Source organism: Chelon labrosus, assembly GCF_963514085.1.
Source record: "Chelon labrosus genome assembly, chromosome: 6".
NCBI lineage: Eukaryota > Metazoa > Chordata > Actinopteri > Mugiliformes > Mugilidae > Chelon > Chelon labrosus.
Window position 1 is genome coordinate 14911160 of NC_140342.1, and position 17621 is coordinate 14928780.

At 41.6% G+C, this 17621-nt stretch overlaps 1 protein-coding gene across 1 annotated transcript in view; it reads right to left on the reverse strand.

Moving 5' to 3' along the window:
* Window positions 1–493: 493 nt before the first annotated feature.
* Window positions 494–17621, reverse strand: part of cdh2 (cadherin 2, type 1, N-cadherin (neuronal)) — a 56265-nt gene continuing 39137 nt past the window's right edge. The window contains exons 6-17 of the mRNA XM_084546046.1: window positions 16475–16630; window positions 14919–15063; window positions 14448–14620; window positions 13239–13376; window positions 12559–12744; window positions 11853–12106; window positions 11142–11284; window positions 9854–10087; window positions 8758–8991; window positions 8362–8501; window positions 4609–4773; window positions 494–1960 (exon numbers count right to left, since the gene is read on the reverse strand). Coding sequence (XP_084402172.1) covers window positions 1754–1960; window positions 4609–4773; window positions 8362–8501; window positions 8758–8991; window positions 9854–10087; window positions 11142–11284; window positions 11853–12106; window positions 12559–12744; window positions 13239–13376; window positions 14448–14620; window positions 14919–15063; window positions 16475–16630 — 2175 coding nt within the window. The 3' untranslated portion in view covers window positions 494–1753. The remainder of the gene's footprint in view (window positions 1961–4608; window positions 4774–8361; window positions 8502–8757; window positions 8992–9853; window positions 10088–11141; window positions 11285–11852; window positions 12107–12558; window positions 12745–13238; window positions 13377–14447; window positions 14621–14918; window positions 15064–16474; window positions 16631–17621) is intronic.

Here is a 17621-nt window from a genome sequence, read left to right on the forward strand (position 1 = left end):
AGCAGATAACACCACAATAAAAGAGCTTATTGTTTACTTCATTGCCTTCCAGCAACACAACTTATCATCCATGCACTCATACGCCTCAGGCATTTCGATTTTCATACAAACACAAATAAATAAGGGTATAAATGATATATCCTCCCTTCTGGCATAATATTGTACAATGAACTACTTTTTTTTTTTAAGCCATTGTCCTTTGAGAGAGATTATACAGTTCACAGTCTAATTAAAGCCTCCGCTACAACGCTGAGTTTGAAGAAAATAAATAAATAAAGAGGCACTTTTGTTTTTTTAGCTCCAAAATTAGCATTTTATTTCAGATGGTTGGGGTCTGAGATGTATAATGTCGGGTTCCAGTACACATGGTTATTCACAAGGCTTAAGTTCAAAACCTCTTCCAGTCTTAAAGCTGATTCAGTAATTAGTGCCTAGCATGTCATCCCACCCTCCCGCCCCCTCCCTCCCCATCCCCACACCCTTTTTGGTACAAATTCAACAGTTGTGCTGACAAGATCACTACTTTCCAATTTTTTTCTTTTTTTTTTTTAATCAATGTGTTTTTTTTTCTTTTTTTTTTGTACAAAAACTTAACTTCTACACATTTAATGTCACCCAGATTTTTATTTTTTTTGTCACTTTGTAAATAAATTTGGGAAACAACATATTTTTTTCCATTTTTGTCGTCATGAAAAGATAAAAACATGCAAAAAACTTGAATTTTTCAGTCCAAATTAAACATTTACAAGTTTGGAACTTTTTGCACTTCTTCATATACTACATCAAAAGAAAAAAAATAAACAAAAGATAAGGAAAAAGAAAAACATTATGTACACACGTCTTTTTACAGTGAAGTAAAACTTGAAAATATCAGATGATGACTAAGGCAAATGAAGTGTACATAGATTAGACCAAAACAGTTGTGTTTTTTTTTTGTTGTTTTTGTAAAATACTACATCACTTCAAAAAAAGAGAAGGAAAAAAAAAAAAATCTGCTACAAAAGTATGATTCGTAACTCCCTTTATTTGCAACCAGCTGCATAATTTTAATGTTTTAGTGAGAAAGTCTAGAAGTCTAGCGTACTGTACAGTGCTGCTCTTAATTTGTTTTTCTTTCTTTCCATCCAAGCTAACAGACGATCCTTCCTTTCCTCGTCTCTGTGGTTCATTTAAATAATCTTCAACAAACAGGAGCATTGTGTAACGAAAGGAAGAAAAAAAAAATAACAAAAAAAAAACAAAAGCATGTAGAAGCATACCAGAGTGTAACATACTTTGTTTGAAATCACTCCAAAAGTCAGTACCATTAAAGCCTTGAACATAAAACTAATCATTTAGATCCAAAAAAATGTACAAAAAGGCACATTATATCCCAGTGCTTCTGTACTGTGAAATTCAAGTGTAACTGAGCGCATTCAATACCAACAATCCGAGTGGTGACAGTCCACCAGTGTTCCCACCCACATCCTCCATAACTGGACTCCACAGCCTATGCCTAAGCTTTCAACAAGCATATGTATGCGTAGACTACAACAATAAGCCTAGGTTGGTTGTTTTTTTTGTTTTGTTTTTTCAAAAAAATTCTGAATCAATGTTTATTTTTTGTTTCTGTCACAGTTCTATCACTCTCTTGGGGGAATATCAGAAGCTGTCCGTGTCCATCAACAGGAAATCTTTCCTTTTTCTTTGTTGTTTTTTTTTCCTCTCCATCTTTTTTTTTTTCTCTCCTCCTTTCAAGGTGTGGCTGTGTGTCCTAGTCGTCGCTCCCGCCGTACATGTCTGCCAGTTTTCTGAAGCGAGGGCCCCAGTCGTTGAGGTAATCGTAGTCCTGGTCGCCCCCGCTGCTGGAGGAGTTGAGGGAGCTTAGGGAGCCGGCTGTGGAGCCGCTGCCCTCGTAGTCGAACACTAGCAGGGAGTCGTAGGGAGGAGCGGTGGGGTCATTGTCTGCTGCCTTGAGTCCCTGTGCAGGAGGAAATAAAATCGTGTTTAGATGGGAAGATAAAGCTGCAGCAAGGAGTGAGACACGGTCCCTCCCACCTACTGCTACACCTAAACAGTCTAATCTATCCGCAACCAGACAGCACTTCCCCATCCACTTGTTCAGGAAATCCAGCCTCTAATGTTCCTGTGAGTCTCCTCTGTGGTTTAGTTAGGATGCTCCTCTTATTTCTAGGATGTTGGATTATCTAGTGCTTGATCAACTGCCAAGACTGAGCATGACCAGCAGCCTCAGATGACTGGAAGCGTCTCCCCTTCCCCCACTGACCTCTGCACCACCACCCCCATCTCTCTCTCTCGCCCTGCGGAGACGGTAAAACCCTGGCACTGATACTTTGTCATCCATCATCTAGTTGGCAATACCTTCAATATTTCATATTTATCTGACTAAATAGTAGACGGCGCTCAGCTGAGGCAGAGATGAGAGCGCACACGTCTCTATGTGTTATGTTAATTGTCTCGGTGCTGGCGGTAGTGGTGCTATTTTGGAGATTGTGCTCGACATTCCCAGAAATCCTCACAGCGTCACGAGAGGTCCTTACGGATTGTTATTGATTTTCAGCCTCATTCCCTAACGGGGCTCAGGAGACTTGATGTATTGCTAATCTAGGAGTTGAGATGTGCTTTGGCCATGAACTACTTTGGATCCAGGCCTGGTTTCTGCCTCTCATCGCCACAACTGAGGACACCCAACAAATAATAAATGAATTGAAGGATGTGGAGCAACACAACGCGGCGAAACAAGACCTCAGCTCATTGGGAACTTGTCAAAGATTCATAATTTGCTCCGTGCTGCCATTATAGCTCTGAAACGCTCTCAAATAAAAAGATGGATTGAATTAAAGCGCCTGGGCACTTAGCGATTATTTTCCACTTGTTAGCTTTCGTTAAGTATTTGCTCAGGGCTGTGGTGCTGATAATTTTGTGGGAAATATGACAGATGGATCGTTCATTACAATTACAACCTTAATCGCTCGGCTGGTTATAGGCCCCTTCATCTCCAACCAAAACCCCACTGGCACTTTCATAAGGTTGGTCGATCGCAGAACTCGGCCTCCTAATTTCATTATGACTGAGTCATCCACTGTGCCAGAGACAATCACGACTCTTGAAATGGTGAACTGTCCTCACATTTTGGAGTCACTCAGTCCCGCAGATAACAAAGAGATGTGTAATCGAACCCACTGGTATCTCTATTCACAGACAACCTTGCCGAGGCTGAAGCGAATCACTATGCAAAACAATGAATCCAATCACTTCGGCTTTGTCTCCCTTTTGCGGCGCTGTATCCACCTGAGTAACAGAGGTCATGTCAGGTTGGTGGTAATGTATTTAATGTTACCTCCCCCCCCCCCCCCCCTCTGTGAGAACAGACCAGGAGTTGACTAATAGACCTTTGTTTGTGTAACTGTGAGGTTAAAGTCCTTATGCTAAACCTATGGCAAAAAATTTTTTCCCCTCTAATTTAATTAAGAGCCGCAAGCTCCCGGGGCATTTTACAATTCAGGATGGAGATCAGACACACTCCCTCCAACTCTCCCCCTCCCCCACGCCTCTCTGTCTCCCTGCTCCTCTGGCAGCTAGCCCTATCAGTTAGGTCAGATTCCAGCTCCATGCGCACACTGGAGCTACCATGACTGAGCTTAAGAAGCAGTCAAATTTGGGACTAAAAACAGATCAACACTGCCTGGTTGCGGGGAGCGTTTTCTGGGTCAGGACACGTCTCTAATGTCTTATGGGCATATTAAAATAACATGTAGTCTGACGAAGGATGGCGAGCATTGTCGAAGTGTTCTTTATTGGACAGCGGAAAGCATTAAATTTCACTCCATATCAGCTGTGACGACAAGTGTATTAGGTGTATTCATGACTCACGGAGAGAGAAAGAGAGAGAGAGGGAGAATGAGCGGCGCCTGGGCCGAGGGATCTGAGAGATAGATGGTCGGGGGAGCAGAGCTGAAAGAGCGAGTTCTAATCTAAAAACATGGGCGCCATCCAAAAACTAGGGGAGAACTCCATTTGTAATGCTGTGAAACTCTTGTCTGTTGGAGCTTGTGAAAAATATATGACTGCTCTTTTCATTTTACATTCTCCCTTCATGCTGGAGTCAATGATGGCCTCAGGCAAACGAGGGCACTCCGAACACTGCACTCCGATAGAAAGCCAATGTATTGCTTCTCTCATCTCCCATTTCTATGCTGACACATCTATAAGTCTACTTTAGCGGAAAGTGAGGAGAAAAACAATTATATCCAAGTGAGTTAGCATCATGTACTTCTTGGGCTGTATACATGTCTGAGCAGATATATGTGAAATGAGAAAAGTTTCTGCTGGGAGAAGAGGAAAACAATTCTAATAGCAATTGCTTCAATTGAAAGTATTTTTCTCCCGCTACAACGCAGCGCACAACTCCTTGACGCCCAGTCATATGAGCCAAATTGTTTATCTAGATACAAGTTTATTATAAGGGAATCATTCAGCTTGGAAATTAAATTTGAGCATTGCGGTAGCACTGATCCTTTCACTTCGGCTCTTTTACTAGGATTTGATTTCAACGCACAGAAAAACAAAGTCAGCTTTTAATAACTGTTGCTGCCTGCTGTTTCTTACCTCGTTGATGAAGTCTCCGATGTCTCCAGGGTGGGGTGCTGCTGACCTCATGGGGTACTGTGGCTCGGGGTGGAGGGGTCTCTCGTCTAGACGGCGGATTCCCACTGGTTTGATGGCATCAGGCTCTATCGTGTCTGGCTGCTGGAGCTGACTCAGATCATAATCCTGGGGAACACATAGACAGATGGGACTTAGCTCAGTAGCGTGACAACACCCCAATGATTATTTTAAAAAGGTAAATGTGCTGTAAAGGGGAAGAAGAAGTTCAACTGAGTGAGAGGATGATTTAAAAGTTAAAATGCAGTGAGGAGAGTTGAGGGAACACGGGGGAAACTTTAATCTTCTTGTCTGTGAAGCACAAGCCCAGGGACAATTTGACACATAAAAAGAGGCAGCGCAGTGGGGGTCCAAGCCGAGGACCACATCACATGCTCAAGAGAGTCCGTACTGCGCGGTGAGCTGCAGGAAGGATGTGCAGGCGACTGTTTTGCTCTAATCAATGCCCAGACACGGGATGGTGGATATGCATAAGCCATTGCTAATCCTATTAACATTACCAAGGCAACCTGAATGGCTCGCAGTTTGTGCAAAGTCATGGGCAGGGAAGGAGGAGGAGAAAGAGTGGAGAGAGAAAAGGAGTTAGGGGAGAGAGAGACAGAAATAAAGAAAGAGAGAGAGGAAGAATGAGGCTGTGGTGAAGAGCAGAGCTGCTGAGCTGACTGACTGGATGGTATCAGGGTGACGGCAGATATGATAGAGAAAATGCCATTTGAGAATCAGAGGGTGTGCCTAATAAGCGTGCATGATGGATTGTCCCTCTTTAAGAGATTTTTAGTAATCCATCCATCTCTAATATCCCCCTTCAAAATTGTCTTTGCTCAGTTGCACATGTACCTACACAGACAGAGAGACTCCAAGGGAAAGAGATATAAATGCTCCAGACTTGAGAATACACATAAACCCTAGGATGATGGATCAACAAGCCAAGTAGTAATTGGACAAACATTTACTCAACTCCACAGTATGATGGCTATCATTTCTAATCTGAAACAAATTGTTTAATTATTCATTTGATTTCATGGCAAAACACCAAAAGCCCCAAGGCTAGCCAGAGAAGAGTGGCCATCACACATCTTTCAATAACGGCATCCGTCATCTTTGACTCGTTTCAGCCCGACTACCGTTTCACCTTGTCCGAGGTCGCGCAGCAGAGGGGTCAGGAGTTGGCGACGGGAATTGCAATAGAGCCATATAATGGCTGAACTAAGCAGGAAGGTCTAATGACATACCAGCGCCTTCGGGGAATTGACTCCTCACACGTACACTGGCCTTGTGTAATGGCTGCCCCTGGCACTCATGACCCACATTCAAACACGGGAGACTGAACATTGCTCAGCCTTATACACTTTCTCTGTTGTGATACATAGCTGGAGCAATTTAAAATGGAACTGAGCTTTTCACCGTGAAGGACCAAACCATCAGCTCAAATACAAGCTGGAGCCGAGAGGAGCACTTTAGTTTATTTTAGAATATTTGGTCTTGGATTGGTTATTATATGATTGTAAACGAGGGTACATGAGCCGAGATTTGAGAAATCATTTAGCTGCATCTTTTATTACCCAAAGGTAATAGATATTTGGTGAGCTCCGTCACTTTCCAGTGTACAATCAGTCAAAGCATTTTAAGAACATCCTGTTGATTTGTTTACAAAAAGCTTCAAAGAAATAGTACATCATCCTTTCCTACGTGGTTCTGGGAAACAGCTTATTCACTTTCTCGCTGACTGGAAACAGGGCTGCTGGTAGGCACAGTTTGTTACATTTAGACAAAGCCAGGCTACGTATTTACTGCTTTTTCCTGAGGTTTCTACACAAACACACACACACAAGTGCAGTATTTCTTTCCTCATATTGCTCTTGTAAATATTTCCAAATATACTGGATGCTTTCTTAGAAATTAGTTCCTTTAGTAGAGTGTTATTATTATGCAAATAATGACCAAATGTGCAAAAAGCTCCTCTGGCATAATTAGCTTTTTTTTCTTTGTATCTGTGGTGATACATAAGATCTGCATAAACAGGTTTTTGAGCATCCTATGTGAGATTTAATAACGCAGAGCTGTTTTTTTAGGTTATTTTAAGAAGCAGGTGACTCATTTCAACGTTCCTTTATTTCACCTGCAAACCTGTGTGCAAATATTTATCCATTATTTCCGCATTATTATTTTTTTCATGTCTTGAGAGTGCGAGAGTACGTCCTGATCAGCTGCCTGTGTTTGATGAAATGAGTACTTCACAAACCAATACAAAACCAGGGCCCTGGCGGCAGTGACTAAAATCTTATACTCTGAAAGCACCCAATGGTCTGACACTTCAATTTCCTCCCCAGTGGGAGATAGGGAGAATAGAGGTGGGCGTTATAAAGACCACGTCTCTAGGAAAGTCGAGTCCATTTTTTACCTAACACTGACTCCACCAATTCCCCAGACAAGACCATTTTCTCCTGGCGCCCTGCCCTTCTCTGTGCCACTCAAAATGGAAGCTTGTTTTCTCCCCAATAAATCGCTGCACACGCTCCCTTGCCTTTGAGGGGTGTTATATCACGCAACGGTTTCCTTCCCAACATGTTGTGGTCCACAAGTTTGTGCGTTTTGTGTGTGAAACTGAGGATGTGAATACACAAGTGGGCGCGCTCCCTCCTGCCTAATCACTGGCAGATGTGTAATGTCCTTCCAGTCGTATTGTTACCTTAAACAGGGCTTCATTATTGTGCCACAGCAGATGTCTGTCTCTAAATGACATCAGCTTACCAATTACAAGTCTCCGAGGCTAATTCGGCACTGCGCTGGGTCAGACTGGGGTCTCCTGCACAATTCTGCAATACCTGAGCCACTGAAGCACTTCAGCCAACAGCAAGAAAATAGCCCATTTGGTGTATTACTGCCTTTTTTTTTTTTTATGGAATGACTCCGTTCTGCTAACAAGGGGTTATTAGGACAATTGAATTTGTGTCTCTGTGTGCCATATCTGTGCAGCAGGACACAGAGATGTGACTTTATTGATGCCTGTAGCACTGTTATTACCATTATGTGGATATGCGTATTAAGGGTGGCAAAGTGGGAAGCAGTTCCAGTTGAGGAAACCTTCCCAATATTTCCAAAACCGACTGGATCAAAATGTGTTTGGCTTATTGATTCCAGCTTTCGATTCTGAGCTTCCGTCTAGAAAAGGAAAAAAAAATGTACTCTTTCCAATTTGCAATGGAAACGGGGCCACTACTAATTGTACAGCACCTGAGCAGGGCATCTCGGAGCAACATAATGCGAAGGACCGCCCAAAAAAAAGCATTGTGAGTGGATGTAGGCTCGAAGAAAGAATCCACAGGGTCCTCTTTGTCCTTATGTACAGAACCAGCTTCTTAGCTGCATAGATGTGACCTGAATATCCTCCCTGAACAAAAAACACATACTTGTCTTTTGTCACCTTTTCAGGGGGATTATACAGCTTCATAATGTGTATGGTTGTTTTGTTTTTTTCATGTTATACTCTACTACTACAAAGCTGACACCTAAATAGTTCTATAAAACCAATAAGAACAGACAAACAGACATAATCTTTAAGGTGAAATAGCCAAAACAATTTGTAATTTGGAAAAAAAGAAAAGAAAAGCTGAAAGCAGGTTTTTAGAAAATGGGTTTTCAGATCCTTTAGAATAAATGATGAGTTATCAGTAGTGTTTGTCACACAATTGTTACCTGATCTTCCTCTCCACCACCCTCCTCATCATACTTGAGGATGTTGTCTCTCACGTCATCCTCAGGGTCGATAAGCAGCTGCTTGGCCTGCCGTTCCTTATCACGGCGCTTCATCCACACCACAAACATCAGCACGAGAACTGATGGACGAGAGAGAGGAAGCGGGAGAGGGAGAGAGAGAGAGAGATCTCATTATAAAATAATAATAACTTACATATTTTCATTCAAATGTAATCGGATCCGATGTTTTAGGGCTTGGATGTGGGCCTGATCGAGGCTATCTTTCTGGTAATCCTGCAGTAATCTAGTGATATCTCGGATAACGTTTAGCTGTCTTTATAATCCCTGTGTGCATTCGTGTGATGTGCTATTTGAGAGAGGCACTGAGACACTCACTGAGGAGGATGATGATGCACAGGAGGATAGATATGATGGCGCCTGTGCCCAGACCGGCGGCCATGATGTGCTGCTGGTCAGTGCAGTCTCCATTGACGTTGCACTGGCACACTTTAATCCGCAGGTAGGAGGTGTTGGACATGGGCAGGTTGCCTGAGTCTGTGATTATGATGGGGATCTCATAGATACCGCTTTCAAGGAAGCCAATCTTCAGGCTCACCTGAGCATAGTCACCTGAGAGACACACAGAAAGAGTGAGTGAGCTATGATGACTGCTTGTCAGTGGAAATACATTTGGAGAGGTGAGTCTGGAGATTAAGTAACTCAAGAGTGTTTAAATGAATATAGCATCGTGTTTCTATGGCAGAGATATCTTTCAGAGGGGATTAAATCTAAACTCTGAATAGTCGTGTCGTATAGAACGTGTTGACAGCACGATTACATCCCTACCATCGCAAATATGCGGCATAAATTCCCACCTGGAAGTTGCATCAGCATATCTAATCCAAAACATGGTCAGGATTTGGATTTGGAGCTTATAAATCTACTGAATACCTTTTGATAATGCTGCTTAGGCTAAATTCCCAGCTGCGATAATCCAAATTCCATTATCCTATTAAGATATATTCACTGCATTTAGACTCTATCTAACAGCAAACACACAACCACTGAGTTCTTCCACTGACGGTTTTGCTTCAAATTAGCATAAACAATTAAAGGCAAGGTTAAATTTATTATTATATTGTCTGTGCCCGCTTTGCCAAATCTGCAGGGTGTTATTTACAGACATTTCAAGTGTTGTTCAAAAGGATGGCAGATCAAAATCTTCAGCTTTAATTATAAAACTGCTGAACTTTATACATGCTGTTTGATATTTTAGAGTGAATTATTAAATAGCAAGGTATAAATGGTTTTGAATTTTAAAGTAAATACTGAAAACATGGGCGAGCGAAGGCCAAAGAGCTGAATCAGTATCGTTGACGTGTTATCTTGGCAAAAACAAAATTAAGACTAGTTTCACTTCCCTAGCTCAGGGTGTTGATAATGTAGTAATGTCAATCTAACTACAACGATGTAAGTATATTCTGTATCTTACCGCTGATTCTGGTTATAGTCCAGTTTCTCCGAACATCACTGGGCCTGTGGGCTAACTCAAAAGCAAACGGTCCGGCATTTGGGTTCAGGTCTCCATCGAGTGCAGTGATGTTGATGGCGTTTGGCTCTGGCTTTTCGCACATCTCCACCTCCTGAGGGGACACCTTGGGAGCGTTGTCGTTGATATCCAGCAGGAAGATCTGCAGGGTGCCTGTGCCACTTGCCGGTGGCACACCTGTATGGACCATAAAATTGCACATGCACACTCGGTTCATAAATATTTATGAGAAATCTGATTTCTGAAAATTTACAAATGGAAAGGAATATATATAATATTGAAATGCCGTCTCTCATTCTGCGATCAGTATACAGTGGACAGGGAAAAGTAAAAATAAATAATTTGTTTATTCCTTAGGTTCCATGATATAATGAAACACTGGAAACAGATATTTACTCTGGTGGGAGACAGCTCAAACAAACTGCATACTGATCTGAAAATCTATTCTCGAGTGAGTAGGTGGACGGAAAGAAAGAGTTAGATATTAGAACATTTGGAGTGTGTGTGCACGAACGTCTTCCTGATGAAGGACACGGGATGGGAATACTAAAGCAGACAAACAGAGCCCACTGTCGCTCCTCTCAAGCTCCTCTATGTATTCACTCCGCTAAGAGGCTTTTTTACCATTCAGGCCACGCTCAAAGGAGCTAGTCATCCAATCCTGACCCATTAATGCTGAGAAACCTCTTTATTGGTAGAGTTTTTAAGCCTATTGGCCTAAGCTATGCCTCGCGGAACAGGGTAAACCTGAACAGAGGTAAATCCCAGCAGTGCAGAGAAGAGGTGAATACATCCACATGCTGGATGGTTCTGCGATTACTGGCATATTAACCTTCATCTAAGGTGGTCAGCGTTCCAGACACGCCTAGTGTTTGGTACAAGGTTGACCTTCAAGCACAGAGGACGTATCTGTGGCTGCAACTGAGAAAGATTTTTTTAACAGATATTGTGCATTTGTGCACTGGCTTCAGGTGGAAAACATCACAAACGCAGTTGAGAAGTGATGCTAGGTGGAAGATTGACCTTTGAGAGGTAGGCTGCATTAGACATCTGCTGGGCTTCCTTTTGAAAATGGAGCATTATGTCCTCCTGAATGCTCCAACAATAATGGCCTAGAACAGAGTGCTTGTGTAACAGCCTGGCTAAAACACCTCGACCATGTAACCGGTGCATCACCGGAGCTCAATAAGGTATTTTTGGCAACAGCAGTACCACTTGAATGGTTACATACCGCTGTCAGAAGCCAGGAATGTCGCATTGTACAAACTGTTCTTCACAAAGGGCGACTCTCGGTCCAAAATGGCAATTGTGGTGACTCGACCAGTGTTGGGGTCGATCCTTAGCCAGTTGGCTGGGTCTGAGAGTTTGGAGTATCTGTGGCAAGAAGAAGAAGAAGAAAAAAAAAAAAGAGATTTACAATGTGATTCACAATTTCAAGTCAGTATGCTTTCAAGTAAAGAAAGGTTTCATTTTGTTTTCCGCAGTAGAAAATATTTGGCATTACCTCATTCTGTTTTTTTGTTTTGTTTTTCATTTGTTTACACAGAATAAATATTTTAATAACCATACATTTTACATAATCGGTCTAACTTTTGAGAACAGCCTCACTGGGGAGACTAAACTGGCTTGCTGTCATCAGTAGCTCAAACTGATTTGTAGGACAAACCATGGAGTTACAAAGCCAGCTTATTTCTCTAGACTGTTTTGACTTTCAAAGCCAAATACAGTAGCTGTGATGAAAAGGAAAAAAGGAAGGTTTGTTCATGAATGAGGGGGAGACATGCTGCACGCTTAGTAATTTGAACAGGGCTGATGGAGAGGATGGAACTGTCACATGTCACACTATTAGTATTAGAATGAAACACATTATCTTTTCTTCTTTTGAAGATGGGTAACGTTTTCAGTCAGGCAGTTCTTTAACAGATTTTACTGTAATATCTACCTGATGGTTTGCAGCATGTATCGATCAGGATCCTGTGCAGTGAAGGTGGTCAGGGTTGACTCGGGCATCATCCCCTCTTCCAATTTAATGAGTTTGGGGTTGGGCTCGAAGTAGGGACTCTCATTGACATCAATCACTTTGATGGAGACGGTGGCGGTGGACTGTCGGGGAGAGTGGATGCCTCTGGCCAGGGGGACCTCATTCCTTGCTTCCACTGTCAGCACATATGTCCTACTGATTTCATAGTCAATAGGCTGAAACAGTAAAAGAGGATATATAGAGAGAGTGAAACACACATAAAAATCTGTGACAAATCAAATACCATAAACATTTGGGTTTTGTGACACTGATATGAAAGCAACCTGAAGAAGTGAAGCGTTTTCTTCCTCTTGAAAATATTTTACAAGAGAAAGAAAAGGCTTAAAAAAATATTACTGTACAAACTTTCCATAGACTGATAAAGAAACTGAATCCTTTTGTGGTCAATTCAAGGGTGTACAACAGCAGTAGATATTTAGAGTTATTATGAATTTACACAAAGTCCAAGCAGTAAAGTTGCAAGTAGCAGAGCACTTACACCACACTGGCAGTAATGACGTGGTATTTAGGACACGTTCACATCTAAACCTTTCAGTATAGCATACATAAATGCAGGTACTATGCAACTCCAAGGGATTAAAGCTGCAGTTTGAAGAGGAGGCCTTACCTTGACGACAGTTACCAGGCCCTCGTTAGTGGTCGGATCAGTGGGCACAGAGAACCTGCCGGTGGGGTCGCCCCCGGTGATTTTGTAGACAGCATTCCAGGCCGGCGTGTTGGGCTGGTCCTTGTCAGTCACCGTGAGGTTGGCCACAATGACATTCACGCGGTTCTCAGGCACCTCGCCGAAAAACTGCATGAATAAACCATGAATGAACAGAACAGCGAGCTGTTAGTGATACTGCTGTGGCAGCAAAAAAACACACCAAGGTCTGCCTCACACAGCACAGCAGGACCAATCTCGGGTAAATAGACATCTAAGGTAACTTATCATGTCGTCATGGTCATCTCATTCCCTGTGCTCCCCTGACGGCACAACAGCAGCATTACAAATTTCAGTGATTGGCGAGAACAGTAAGTGCATCTTTCACTCGGGCAGGCATCCCTGTAGTTGCATGTGTCAACATTTGGAGGGGGATATAACGCTTTACGCATGGCTGGCAACTTGTATATCTGTATGGTTACAGAAATGCAGGGCAAGCAGAACTAGGTAAGTGAGCAGAACTGACGGTTGAGTGCATATATCCATGTTGGAGGTGAAGTGGGGGTGAAGTGGGGGTTCCTTGTGGCGCTTTTCTTACGCTAAGAACACTGTGTTGACACATCAGATGTGAGCTTGTTTCTTACCGTCTCAGCAGTAAACTCTGGCGGATTGTCATTAATGTCGGTGATTCTGATGACAGCGGTGGCGGTGTTGGAGAGGCCGTACATGGGGTTGCCCTCCATGTCCGTGGCTTGGATGATCAATGTGTACTGAGGCACTTTCTAAAAGGGAAAGAAGGAGAAAGATAAAAAATGATCACAGAGCTGAAGCCACATCACTCCAGCAGCATCAACATAAGCTGAGAATTTAAGGCTTCGTAAAGACAGGATTTATACCCAGGCTGTTGGACTGCAGTACACTTTACAACTGACACTACTGAGATGGTAACACACTGTATATCACTATTAATTTGTTCAGCTAAAGTGAAACAAATCTGAACTGCCTAGCTATTTTAATTATAATGACTAATGGTGGGTTTTTATACCAATCTGATTTATTCCCGATGGGGTGATGTGAGTTTGTGTGAAAAGTCACCTCTGCTATGTACACTATCACAAAGCTAACAAATGACTCTTTTCACATTAAAAACCACTGAGGTGATGGACCAGTTGCTAGGTAATGGGAGCCGGGCAAATTACTTTCATGGTGGCAACTGGTGGACATAAAACGGCGGCCCCAGGGCGGAAGTGATTGAGCAGCCACCTCGCCAGATTGCCCTCGCTAGAATTGCACCAACTGGCTCCAGCTATATATATATATATATATATATATATATATATATATACATACACACACCATTTTATTTATTTTCTCAAACAGCCATGCAATTCCAATTAAATGAAAGAGGGCTGACGTTTACAGCAGAGAAAGAAGATGCCAGTAGAGCTTTAGCTGTAGACACATAAAGAGAATGAGGGAAGGGACACATTTAGCTGTTCAGTGATGCACGCTGCCTCCTTGTAAGAGTAAATAAGTGTGAAACAGCCACAAGAAGTCCACTTCTACTTCTCATTTAGTTGGTAATAAGCAAAATTCAATTTGGCTCATTACTTCGTTATCATATTACCAAACGAACTACTCATTTATGGAAACAAGGGAAAAGACATGCTGCCTGAAATCAAATGCAAGCTGAAGGGATGGCCTTGATAAGGCTGAATATATCTATTCAACCCTGTTAATGACCGAGACTCTTTAGCTGTACTGAGGTCCAAGAAAAATAATCATTATGCACAGGATGATAAATAAGAAAGTGACCATGGAGAAAACCATAAAGAAAGAAAAGAGTCAAATACCTCTCTGTCCAGGCCTGCTGCCACTGTAATGATACCTCCGGTTTTGTTGTTGATGGTGAACATATTGGAGGTCGGACTCTCTGGAGTCTGTGACAAGATCTTGTAACGCAGCATGCCATTAGCTGTTTTGGGGTCGTCTTTATCAACAGATGTTACCGTCATAACATATGTTCCTATGTGATAGAAAGAAAGAGACAGAATATTTTCACATCACCCCTATTTTATTTCTTTCTTTTTTTAATTTGCCATCAAAAGGCTTTAGAAGATAAGTGAACATTGCTCAATTAAATATATCCATTCAGAGTTCATTCCCATGACCATAACATACCACAGATAGCTTTAATGCAACAAAAACAATGTTGGCAACAAAGTGGCAATGACATCAATGCTGCTTCATCCGCTAACACTGTGGCAGCATGTGGAGCTGAATGCTCAGACCACAGCACATACACTTCATGTAGTATATATTACCTGGCTTGGAGCCCTCTGGAACAGTGCCGTTCCAGATCTGATGGGTGAACTCGGGTCTGTTGTCGTTCATGTCGATCACATTGATCACAATATCAATGGGGTTTTCAACTTGGTTGCCGTTGAGGTCTACTGCATGAGCTCTCAGCTGGACGGAAACACAAACATATCTGGACTGTAGGACTGTTCAAACAAGGGCTCCAGTGAAAACAATATATTGGGACACAACACCAACCCTAATCTTCTTTTATCTTCTGTGATAATCAAGCTCTCAATGGGATCTTTTTTATTTTATAAAAAAAAAAAGAGAAGAGAAGAGCTAAATTTCTTTGATTCAGACCAACAAAATGGAGAATAAGTTACTTCCACAACTAACTCAGCATGCACATGGAAAAAGATAAACAATGATTAGATCTAGTCAGATATCCGCTAGAGAGTGAACAAAGCAAGCACTGTAGCTGCATTTATGCTGTCGCCTAACACTGGGTCAGCACAGGACCACTTTGGTTTAACAAGAACAAGTGTGACTCCCTGTATCTTTTGGCACCTCAAGTGCACTGTCCTAGATACACACACAAGAGTAACACAGGATTTCCAATCAGTAATACATCTTTATCATGATCTAGAGCCATTACATTTTCAGTTGATTGATTTATTGATTATTTTTCAGATTAGTCAAGCAATCCTTTGGTTAACCACTAAATAATAAACAGAACTTATCATATAAAATGTTTAGTCAAATGTAATTATGACATATTTTTACATGATCTGTAGAAATGATGAACCTATTTCAAGATTTAAATTTGACCTTAACGATAACAACATTTCAGATTTATTCGCTGTTGACTAATTAGGAAAGTTACTGTCGACTATATGACATGATTAATTAGCTCGCATAGTGTTGAGTATGATTACATTACTAACTGTAATTGGAAAAGCAGCTGAATTATCACAATCTGTTATCTACGAGGGTCAAAATTCACACTCCTACGGCCGATCACTAATGAATGTCTTGGGATGTGACAGGAAACCCACGCAGATGGTGCTCCTGTACTATTCTACAGCTTGAAGTGAACCAGCAGGAACATCTGTGAAGGTTTTGTTGATGGGAAAGTCTTTTGTGACCTTCTAAGATCCCTTGAGCAGACTCCATTAGATGAAGACGTTGAAGTCTGTAATTTCATTTTAACTATAACCTTGCTTGATGTTTTCCAGTTTGTGTTGAAGCACATTATTTAAAGGCCATTTAAATGAAATGGGAAAGCCACTAATGAATAAAGCAGCTACAGCTGGAGGTTATTGCAGTGCATCTAACTCACACTCAATTCACCAAAAATCCTTTAAATTCTCAGACGGATAAGTGAGATTTCCTGGGAGACCACAGTCTTTATAGAGTCTGGGGAGACTGTTTAGGCTACTCATGACCTTTCAGCACATACCAACAGACAGGAATGTACAACACCGCCAGGGAACACATTTCTCTTGATAAAGCAGACAGCAAAAACATTTTTCTAATCACATGGAAAAAATTTTCTTGTAAATTATTGTGTCTGACTTACATGGAAGTTGGAGATATGCTCTCGATCCAGGGGCTTGTTGACAGATAGCTCTCCAGAAATTGGGTCAATGATGAAGATTCCGGTGGGAGGCTGGTCAGCACCGGGACCGGTCACGCTGTATCTTAGGGAGCGGTTTTTGTCATGGTCGGATCGGATCTGTGAGAGTAAAGTTTGGTTATTGATAGATTGAAAACATCGCAAACCATAGCCTCATGTTTAAAAGGAGTTAAATACTTTGATTAAAAACAGTCACTTAATCTATTATTATACATTTGGATAAAGAGGACTTCAAATTGGGGGATTTTATTGTGAAATTTTGTGCTGGTTATTTGCTTAAATACACATGCACCATGGTTTCTAGTCTTAAAGTCTGGTAGCAATGCTCAGAAAAAAGTGATGTGTCTGTGGACAACACTCAGTTGATATGTGTTTTAACATGCAACAGCTTTCTGAGAGACTATTTGTCGACTGACTTGTACCTCTCCTTACTACAGCTGCCCACATCAAAAATACCAACGGAGATTAGAGATGAGAGAATAAAACCTGTTAGCTGGACCACATTTGATGCCTAAACAGACTACAATGAATCTGCTAATAGGCCTGCTAAAGATGAGGTTTTGTTAAACTGTTTCTCTTCGTTTTGGTTCCTGTTGGATTAGTCAGCCTGACTGAGGTCGTTGTTATTGTACTGTCGAAGTACATGTACACTAAATTTGCATTCGTAACATAAACACGTATTAATGTGTGAGGGGTAGGTTGTGGTATCACATTAAGGTGTGCAACCTGAGATTGGTATTCATCTTTCTTTTTAATTATTAATTGTTTAGATTTCTGAGCGTCACCGTTCTCAGGTCATTCAGTCAAACATTAATAATTCTAATAATAAACATGGAAAAGAAAATTAAATTTTTTATTAATACTCCTAAAACTTTAATGTAGGTTGACTTATTTACTGACATGTATCATTTTTAGCATTAATCACAGTGTTGGTTTAAAAATAGCTTCCTCTTACTGTGTGAGTACAAGCAAGTATATAATGTCAACGTGTTATTGAAGTTCTGTCTTGACTGGGCTGTCTATCCTGTTTGCCATGTAAGCTGAGATCTTCTGTGCCTCCACTCTCGATCTATTCAGAGCAAACTGAGTA